Source organism: Diaphorina citri, unplaced genomic scaffold, assembly GCF_000475195.1.
Source record: "Diaphorina citri unplaced genomic scaffold, Diaci psyllid genome assembly version 1.1 scaffold414, whole genome shotgun sequence".
In the NCBI taxonomy this organism is placed as follows: Eukaryota; Metazoa; Arthropoda; class Insecta; order Hemiptera; family Psyllidae; genus Diaphorina; species Diaphorina citri.
The window spans coordinates 50,499-61,242 of NW_007377849.1; the positions used below are offsets into that span (position 1 = coordinate 50,499).

Sequence of the window (10,744 nt, forward strand, 5' to 3'; positions counted from 1 at the left end):
AAATAATTAATAATAATTAATAATAATTTAATTAAAATAATAATAATGATAATAATAATAATAGATAATATAATAATAATAATAATAAAAATAAAAGATGAGTTCTCCAAAGAATAACTCATCTCCCCTGTGTGCTATACTTTCCCATTCACGGCCTGTCCATTTCCCTTGATACAATTCGTTGTTGTGTGTGTTGTCAGAAAAGCGAATCGGTTATAGTTTATTTCTTCCTCCTATCCTATAATTTCTTTGAGTGGGAAGTTCGGAGATCAGTCCGACAAGGTGTTGCATTGTAATCACAAACCTAATATACCTAAATTCTTCTATCGTGCACATAGGAGGTAAAGGTTCGGTTAGTCCCTCGATAAGAGAAAGTCAATAGACTGATAATCAATTCTGAATTTATAGTTTACCGGTCGGATCAATCCAATCAAACCATCGCGCAGACGGAACATTATGCGATCCGGCGCCCAAGTAATGGGGCGGGCCCCGCCTAAAATAGGACTACCCTATTACAAAGCAAGAGCCCTCTGATAATAAAAACATGTAGATCCCCCCCCACTTCTTCCGAGTGAGGTCTACAGTTCATTGAATCTAGTTTTTGGTTACATAAGTTAGATTTCCTATCAAGGTTCGTGCAACCTTTTGTTTCAAAACTCCGTTTCTCAACACTCCTCCACTTGTGATGGTTCAACTGGCCAATGATCCCCGGGAGTGCAAAACCAAAAGTTGCAACAATACAAAGCAACTTGCAATAGAGACAACAACTTGCAATATGTAGTTCACGGCCGTGCACGCTGCTCTATGAGGAATGCCATAGGTCAAACTATGACTTGCACGAAAGCAACTATTACTCTATGAACTATTACTATTACAGGACCAACATGGGTCTGTATGGTACAGTCAACACTGGATAAATAAGATGTTGTTTCTGAGTGTGTTTAAGTACATTACATAGTTTGCTGAACTACTGGTACTCTATGGCGACCCAATCTGTGTTGTGTAGTAAAACGTCGGTCCCCTTCCCTTGCGTACTGAATTATCCAGATTCGTCTGTACTATAAGTACAGTCAAACCTGGAACGTTATTACATGTCACTGTTTGTGGTATTACGTCAGACATTCTTCCATTACAATTTTGTTATAATGGTTTTAAACTTTTTTTATAATCTTCCCTGGCCCGTAGGTATAATCTCTATTATGGCTGGCCATGTTCATAGGCATTTAATTTCTCATTAAAATAGATAGGTAGGTAGGTGAAGTGGTAGGTCTGGGTGGGGGACTTGAAACGGGGAGTAGACCAGCGTAGTCTGGCGGGGGGACTGCAGGGAGGATATAAGTACCGGCCTGAAAGTTCCCTTCCTAAACATATGTGCGAAGGGCAAATGTCAGCCCAAAGCAATCACCCTAGTTAGGGCTGATTGAGAGGCTGACGAAAATCGCCGACCTCCTCTGTACACAAGAAAGAGAAGAAGATTACGTACCGACCTAAATAAATTGAATTGCCAAGCCTTGCCAAGCATGTGGGCAAGCAAAAAGAGGGAGGTAATGTATAATGCTTAATGTATAGGTAGTAAGTACATAGATACATCATGTCATGTGTAGGTACTTGTTGTTTAACATATTGTTTAAATCTGAAACCCTCCAATAGCCTTGAGCTTTGAGCTTTCTTCTCCCTAGAGATAGACACAATATGGGGCGGATTTGATAGAACAAACTTGCTAATCAATGACTAGAATAGAATGTCTAGATTAGATATTTTGGGAATGGAAAATACGCGTACCTTCAAGGCATACATTGCCAGCCTAGTTAGCTTGGTTGGTAGTACCTCTGCCTTGTGAACGCTAAGTCGCGGGTTCTAATCCCGCCCGGGGCGAATTTATCCTGAACGGATAATGTTCGTTCTCGGAACGGCTGGCTTTCTCCTGCCCTGTCTTCATTCTCTCTTCGATTTCGGGACAATAAGACCTTAGCAGTTACAATTCCCTCTGGCAGACCCCTTGAAAAAACGTTTAGGATAAAATCCGCAGTTTTCGCTCCGAAAATGAACCTTATCTGTTTCGGATAAAATCCGCAGTTTTCGCTCCGAAAATGAACCTTATCTGTTTAGGATAAAATCCGCAGTTTTCGCTCCGAAAATGAACCTTATCTGTTTAGGATAAAATCCGCAGTTTTCGCTCCGAAAATGAACCTTATCTGTTTAGGACAAAATCCGCAGTTTTGTCTAAACACATGTTAAGTACATACGAACATACATAAGCGGCATAACCCATATTTTCTTTTTTACATGAGAGAGAATGTATGTACTGTAACATCTTTTCTGTGTCCACACCACACATAGTCGAGCTCTTCAATCGATGGTCGATTGACGAGGTCAACTATTGTATGTGTGGGCACAGCTTTGTAGATAGCCCGGAAAAACTTGGGCCTACGCGACTGATTTTAGACTACAATAAAAAGGTGCTATCTAGCCTGTCTACATCTGTCTAAGCTAGAGAGATAACTATTTCTCATCAATACTCTAGAATAGAATAGAACTCAATCAGTCAATCACAGCTCACCACAGATATCTACTATTCGAGTAACAATAGTAACAATGGATTGGAATTTGAAAATAAGGTAACCACTCCAACTGTGTGCCACTTTTGCCGGCGGTCCACTTGGAACTTGGGAAAATAAGGTAACCGCACCAACCATGTACTGGGAATAGTCACAAGAGAAACCATGGCAAGCATTCGTGAATGCTAAAGTCTAAAGTAGGTAACTAGCCTAGTTGGCTTTTTGAGGGTGTGCCGTAGCGCACCTGCCTTGTAAGCGCTAGGTCGCAGGTTCGCTTCCCACCCGACTAGGGACCAGACCCAAGATTTACCAATGGCAAGAGGGATCTAACTTGGGTACCAATCTACCAATGATCTATGCTGTGTTGAGGAGATAGATATTACTTGTCTTTACTAATCATAATATAATTGTCATGTCAGAGTCGACAGTAATAGTATCCTGATATATGGTGAAGTTAATCCTTACTCTAGTGGACTTAGATAACACAGATAGATAAGTGTTAGACGGACAGATAAATATTTAGAAATAGCGCAAATAGATTAAATAAATCTAGATAGATAAGTAGATTACTATAAATCATATCCTGATCGTCTCAGCTTGGTTTATCTTCATGGATGGTTGCTAATATTGCTATTATTAAAGACTGTCATAATCTGTCATATTGTGACGTCCAAATTAGACGAATTAAAGCATAATGGTGCGGGGTCCTTGATGGAGATATTGATAGATTTTTAATATTGATAGATTTTTCTATCAATATTTACTAGAGTGATTTTTTTAACCAGGTTTGATAGGGAAAACTGTAACAAAGGAGCTCTTATCGTCCCGAAATCGCAGAGAGAAGGAGGACCGGATAGAAGAAATCCAGCCGTTCCGAGAACGAACCTTGCCTGTTTAGGATGTTCGCCCCGGGCGGTAATAGAACCCCTGACCTAGCGTTTACAAGTTACTAGGCAGGCGTACCAGCTTCCAAGGTAAACAAGGTAATAAATAAATATAAAGGTAAATAACGGAATCTTGATGTACGCATAACTTTGGCTTTAATTATGTTTTATTATTATTTTCTTGACCATAACAAAGGGTCTTGGCAGCGCAAGCTGAATCGGCCAGGTCATTCATTTATTTGAGTAAAGAGTAAATGTTCAACCCAAATCCCCTTCTTTGAGAACCGCTGTAGATAATCTGGTATGGAGGATACCAATAGTGAACATCGAGATTCATTAAATTGAACCGGAAGGAAGTCAACGTGAATACCTAATACCTGCTAGCTATCAGCTAGTAGTGGTACCCAGGTGTAATCCTTATATCAATAGCATAGCATAAATTCATAAAACATCATAGTATCTAACACTCGTTTTTATGAACAAGAATGATCGTTCTTAGATCAGTCTCAAGTCAAAATTGACCAATCAAATGCCTTGAGACTATGCTTAGCACGAACTTAAGAGCCAGCATTTTGTTCATAAATATGGGTGTTAGTATACGTAGTGTAGCATAGAATAGGAAACCAAATACCTGTGTTACTATACGTATGGAGAATAGATGGGGAGGTACTAGGTAACCAACTACCTGTTACTATACGTATGGAGACTAGGTAGTTTAAATTCTTTAAATGCAATATGAAGCCATACAAGAAGGGAGACCTGGATCTGTCAGATGGTCTGAGCGCGAGTGGCTGGCATTAAGACAGACCTGGATCTGTCAGATGGTCTGAGCGCGAGTGGCTGGCATTAAGACAGACCTGGATCTGTTAGGTATTTAATTTCTCATTAAAATAGATAGGTAGGTAGGTGAGGTGGTAGGTCTGGGTGGGGGACTTGAAACGGGGAGTAGACCAGCGTAGTCTGGCTAGGGGACTGCAGGGAGGATATAAGTACCAGCCTGAAAGTTCCCTTCCTAAAGATATGTGCGCAGGGCAAATGTCAGCCCAAAGCAATCACTCTAGTTAGGGCTGATTGAGAGGCTGACGAAAAACGCCGACCTCATCTGTACACAAGAAGAACAAGAAGAAGATTACGTACCGACCTAAAGAAATTGAATTGAGCCTTGCCAAGCATGTGGGTTGTGGGCAAGCAAAAAGAGGGAAGTAATGTATAATGCTTAATGTATAGTACATTAGATACATCATGTCATGTGTAGGTATTTGTTGTTTAACATATTGTTTAAATCTGAAACCCTCCAATAGCTTTGAGCTTTTCAAGCCCTTGAATATCTCAATATAATACTGTTATTCAACTTTTTACTTTCTATTACCCTGTCAAAGTTGTGAAGCCAATTATGTACATTGTATTCTTCATGCTGTATTCTCTATTATACTTTTTACTTTTTAAGTAATACTCGTATAGAAAGTAAAAAAAAAAACTTACCATAGTAGAGTCGAACCCGTACTCCCCTCATCTAAAGGCGTCTGGATGAGCTGTTGATGTCGCATGCATGATTCCTGGAACATGAAAAGCAACACATCGAATTAATAACAAGTTAATAAGAAGTTTGAAAAAGAAATATAGCTCCACTATAGGTACATTAGTAATAGAAAGTAAAAATCACCCCGAGTACATTACTTTCCTTCCTATAGTATAGGCGAAAGAAAGTAAAAAAAAAATCTGGTGTGAACATCACACGACTTTCTATTACATTAAGTCGGACAGTTCTAAAAGTTTCACTATTCGATTCCGCGTGAAAAATCACATGGGATCAACTATTCACTTGCTTATTTGGTAACGGTTCACAAATAAAAGGGAAATTTGTCGACACAGGGTACTTATTTCTCTAACTTGTGGTACTTAAATGTAACTTCTTCCCTAAGTCAAAGTCCAAACACGAATTTTGATCGATTTTAAGGGGCATACAAACATATCAATCATTCCCAGGAAGAAGGCCCCATGTTAGAAGCGAAAATAACATAGGCCAGCGGTTCCCAACTTCTTGTCTACGCGGCCCCTTTTTTTCAATGGTGAACGCTCCGCGGCCTGTGTAGTATATTTTATCAGCGACATAGGCCCTTCACATTCATATTGATGTAGGCAATTTCAGGTATGGTCAACAGGTAGGTACCAATTTTCATTCGGTTCCAATTATCGACCGTATGATACATAGATACCTAGGTACTTACTACTCTCTGGTTACACCCACATACCAAGGTCCACCGATCCACCGATTAGAACGCATCTAACAACGGACATATGCATGTACCTAGATGGATGCAATAAAAGCTAGCAGCACGCTATTGGCCAGATGGTCACCCATCCGGGTACTAACCGTACCTAGATGGATGCAATTTTTATGACGTCAGCACTAATCGATTCTTCGTAACGATTATCGTTACGAGTGTTATCGAATTAGTATCTTGGAGGGTAGCGCGCCAGCATTGTAAGCGCTAGGTCGCGGGATCGATTCCCGCTCGGGGCGAACTTTATCCTAAACAGACCACGATCGACGCGGTCGACTAGGTGTGGACACAGCTTAAGAAAGCTCTGATATAATAATAAAAAAAAAAAAAAAAAAAAAAAAAAAATTTTTCATTTTTTTCCTTTTCAGGCTTTGGCCTTTTTTAATTTAAAAAAAAACATAATATTCTCATCTTTTTCCTGTCTAGGCTTCGTCCTTTATCATATCAACCTGTCAAAGTTCAGATTTGTTTGGTGTTCCTTATACCCAATAAACCAGAACAACGAGTATAAGTTGACTCAAGACCTAAGGCTCTCTCATATCGACCTGTCAAAGTTCAGGTGAGTCTGTGGTCAGTGGTTCCTTAATCCTTAATGAACCAAAATAAATAGTATAGGTAACCTGTATAACTTTAGACGTACCAAAATAACTAGTTATATTACGTATATCTGTAACTCAGACGTACTCATTGAACCCTTCTGGTTTTCTTAACAAATAATCCTCGATGTCTGGTCTCACTGAAAGTGAATGTGATTCGCTAATTGCTCAACAACTGAACAAGAATCCTCAGGTACCATTGTATAATTGGATATTTAAGTTTAACATAATATCAGACTGAATAGAAATAGCTCCCTGTTGGCTTGGAGGATGGAGGATAGACGTACTATCTTCTAATCAAATAATCAAACCTAAGTTACGTTGTGGCATCAGCCTGACTAGCTTGAAGGGTGAGTTTCTCCTAATATCCTATCCTCCTTCTTTCTTTGATATTGGCACGAAAAGACCTCTGTTGTTACAGTTCCCTCTAAGAAACCTCTTGAGGAAAAAATAATAATAATAATAATAATAAAACATGTAGATCCCCCCCCACTTGTTCCGAGTGAGGTCTACAGTTCAATTGAACCTAGTTTTTGGTTACATAAGTTAGATTTCCTATCAAGGTTCGTGCAACCTTTTGTTTCAAAACTCCGTTTCTCAACTTACACTCCTCCACTTGTGATGGTTCAACTGGCCAATGATCCCCGAGAGTGCAAAACCAAAAGTTGCAACAATACAAAGCAACTTGCAATAAAGACAACAACTTGCAATATGTAGTTCACGGCCGTGCACGCTGCTCTACGAGGAATGCACTCCTCCACTTGTGATGGTTCAACTGGCCAATGATCCCCGGGAGTGCAAAACCAAAAGTTGCAACAATACAAAGCAACTTGCAATAGAGACAACAACTTGCAATATGTAGTTCACGGCCGTGCACGCTGCTCTATGAGTAATGCCATAGGTCAAACTATGACTTGCACGAAAGCAACTATTACTCTATGAACTATTACTATTACAGGACCAACATGGGTCTGTATGGTACAGTCAACACTGGATAAATAAGATGTTGTTTCTGAGTGTGTTTAAGTACATTACATAGTTTGCTGAACTACTGGTACTCTATGGCGACCCAATCTGTGTTGTGTAGTAAAACGTCGGTCCCCTTCCCTTGCGTACTGACGAGGAATGCCATAGGTCAAACTATGACTTGCACGAAAGCAACTATTACTCTATGAACTATGAATTACTATTACAGTACCAACATGGGTCTGTATGGTAGACACTACAATCAACATCGGATAAATAAGATTTTGTTTCTGAGTGTGTTTAAGTACATTACATAGTTTGCTGAACTACTAATACTCTATGGCGACCCAATCTGTGTTGTGTAGTAAAACGTCGGTCCCCTTCCCTTGCGTACTGAATTATCCAGATTCGTCTGTACTATAATTGGATATTTAAGTTTAACATAATATCAGACTGAATAGAAATAGCTCCCTGTTGGCTTGGAGAATGGAGGATAGACGTGCTATCTTCTAATCAAATAATCAAACCTAAGTTACGTTGTGGCATCAGCCTGACTAGCTTGAAGGGTGAGTTTCTTCTAATATCCTATCCTCCTTCTTTCTTTGATATTGGCACGAAAAGACCTGTGTTGTTGTTGTTGTTACATAGTTCCCTCTAAGAAACCTCTTGAGAGAAAATAATAATAATAATTTCTATGTATCTTACCCTATGAAATCATAAAACATATGTTTAGATACCTATACATGAATCAATGAATCATCATACAAAGTCACCATGGCCACAAGATATCATTGACCGTGAACACCAATACCATGTCCTGCCTACATCAGGGCTCGGAAGTGAAAGATACATACAGGGTGTCCATGTGTCCAACCAAGTAAAGTGTCCCCAAGTCCCCATTTGTAAAGTGTAAAACATTTTTAATTTATAGGTACGGTGTTTATAAAGTCTAACCGAGGACTGACACCCCTTTTGTGGAGTGTAAAACATATACAGGCTGTTTATAAAGTCCAACAGAGGTCTGTTATGAAACATTTTTTGTGGACAATCACATGTTTAGAATTGATGTTTCAGTGCAGCTTGAGAGTGAGTATTTCATAAATATGGTCCTTGGACTCGAACCATCAACCTCTAAGTAGCTTGAGAGTAGAGGAGGAGAACTATCGATAGTCGGCGCCATCGATAGTTATCGATAGTTTCCAAAAAACTATCGATAGTTTTTTTTTTTTATTACATATTTTCCTTGTTTCTAAAGGTCTTATTCCCCAAAAAGACCTAACCTAACCTAATTTAAAGAAAAATATTAACTGTACACGTATTTAGGTCATAGGGTTTTATTTCAATTTTTTTTTTTACACTTTTCACTTCTAAAACAACCAAAACAAACGAAAAATGTGCAGAAAAAACTATGGAAAACTATCGTTAGTCAAGCCTCATCTATCGATAGCGTTCGATAGTCAAAACTATCGATAGTGCTATCGATAGTTCTCCTTCTCTACTTAAGAGGCAATATTTAGTTCGTAAATATTGATGGCCATGGAACCTCGAAATCCGTCCCCGTCCACCGCGCTAACTGCGATTTACCTGTAAATATTAATATAACAATCATATAACAATGATTTTTATTCTGTCATACTACTTCCCACGGTACCTATCCATCGAAATATGGTAAATATCTATATTTAATTATTATTTCTCTCGTAGAATACGTACCTATCTACTTACAGTATTTATCAAGGTGTTGGGAAATTGGAACGAGAAAAATGTTCTTGAACCAGAATAAGAACATTTATAAAATAACAATACCTCAGTACCCAGAACTTGTATAAATTAACAATCACTCAATCAATAATAATTATAATTATACTCACACAAAAATCATAATTCATTTCAACAAAGAACTGAACAACTGTACTTAGAAGTAATGAAGAACAGAAAATAATGAAAAAGTAAAAGCTGCACTGTAGATATATGGGTTTATACTTTATAGCTTCCCCTTATGTCTCACCACACACCTCTGGTAACATTGCAAATACAAGCAACTACACCACGAACTACTCTCAGCTAAAGGTGTACAATAGAGGCTGTATGACTAAGTAAGTAAGTTTGAGTTGATTGAAATAAACATAGTGAGTTCTTAACTCAACGATTTTTCATATGGCCGGGGGGCCACAATTGGAGTTTAAACTTCGTTTAAGCAAAACTCTCGATCATCGTTATACAAATATACAGTTGTCCCGAGCAAAATTCAGATTTAAACATAATAAACATCCTGACTATAACAAGAATACAAAACAGCTACTAAACCAGTTGTGTCTGGGTCGTCTCATTATAATCATCATCTTGGCTCACACTGGAGATTACCACCTCCTCCAACCAGTTCCCCACGTCAAATTATGAAACTTGTGAGGTGAGCTCACATAAGTATAAAATGTGAGACTATACAATACAACATATGATTTTATAACATGTGAGACTATATTACTTAGTTACTTACTTATTTACTTACTTACTTGAGTACTTGCCTCGCGAGAAATCTCTGTCCAAAAGCCACAACGAATGGGACTAAAGAATCCCTTTTTCCAGCAGTAGACTATAAGGCCGGGCACTTACTATCAGGTAGAGATGACACTCCTCACAGGTACGCCTGTCAGGTCTACGTCTAACTGATAGTGTGTGTGTTCAGCAGGTATCAGATACCTAGACCTGACAAGCGGACCTGTTCAGGCGCATCACTAAAGCGTCCTTTTATCCCAGCAGTAGGCCGCTATTGCTACGATGTATGTATAAGTAAATAGGAATAAGTAGATACCTACTATTCTTGTGGTCAAATCCTCAAATACATAAGTGTAAACTGTTGAAGATAACATTCCATACCTCGGCCGAGATCGAACCCACGTTCGCCTGATTACCAGGTGAGCGTCTCTACCTACACCATTCAGTAAATCGAGTTTATTCATGAAACCTCCAAGTCACTAGGAATTTTTCAGTGTAGGCATAAATGCTTGCCACAAATGTCGTTCCCCGCTTAATATACTACGCTAAATTCTATGACTTGACTTGGACTCGAACGACCAACCTCCAGATTGAAAGTCCACCGTGCTAACCACTGCACCATTGATGATCGAGTTTATTCATGAAACCTCCGAGTCACTAAGTAAGACTCTGGCAAGTATGGTGGAACAATACCAGCACTAAGTAACTTACTATACTAGCACTATACATAAGGATACGTGCCAAGTAAGTAACCTCTAGGTATGTTGTAACGCCCTTGATATCCACTAGTCACCCATTCACGCCCGACGTTGCTTAACTTTTGTGTTCTAAGCAGAATTTTTGTGTGCTTCAGACAATTCCCCTTATGGATGGTTCTTTTCTGCTTAATGCAGTCCAGTTGTGACGGACAGAGTGCGGTGTAAGTTTTTTTTTTTATTTATTTATTTTTTTTTTTTATT

At 38.9% G+C, this 10,744-nt stretch overlaps 1 protein-coding gene across 1 annotated transcript in view; it reads right to left on the reverse strand.

Moving 5' to 3' along the window:
- Nucleotides 1-5,015, reverse strand: part of LOC103508597 (mucin-12) — a 38,803-nt gene extending 33,788 nt beyond the window's left edge. Inside the window, exon 1 of the mRNA XM_026823165.1 lies at nucleotides 4,925-5,015. Within this exon, the coding sequence (XP_026678966.1) occupies nucleotides 4,925-4,955 (31 nt within the window). The 5' untranslated portion in view covers nucleotides 4,956-5,015. The remainder of the gene's footprint in view (nucleotides 1-4,924) is intronic.
- Nucleotides 5,016-10,744: the final 5,729 nt, after the last annotated feature.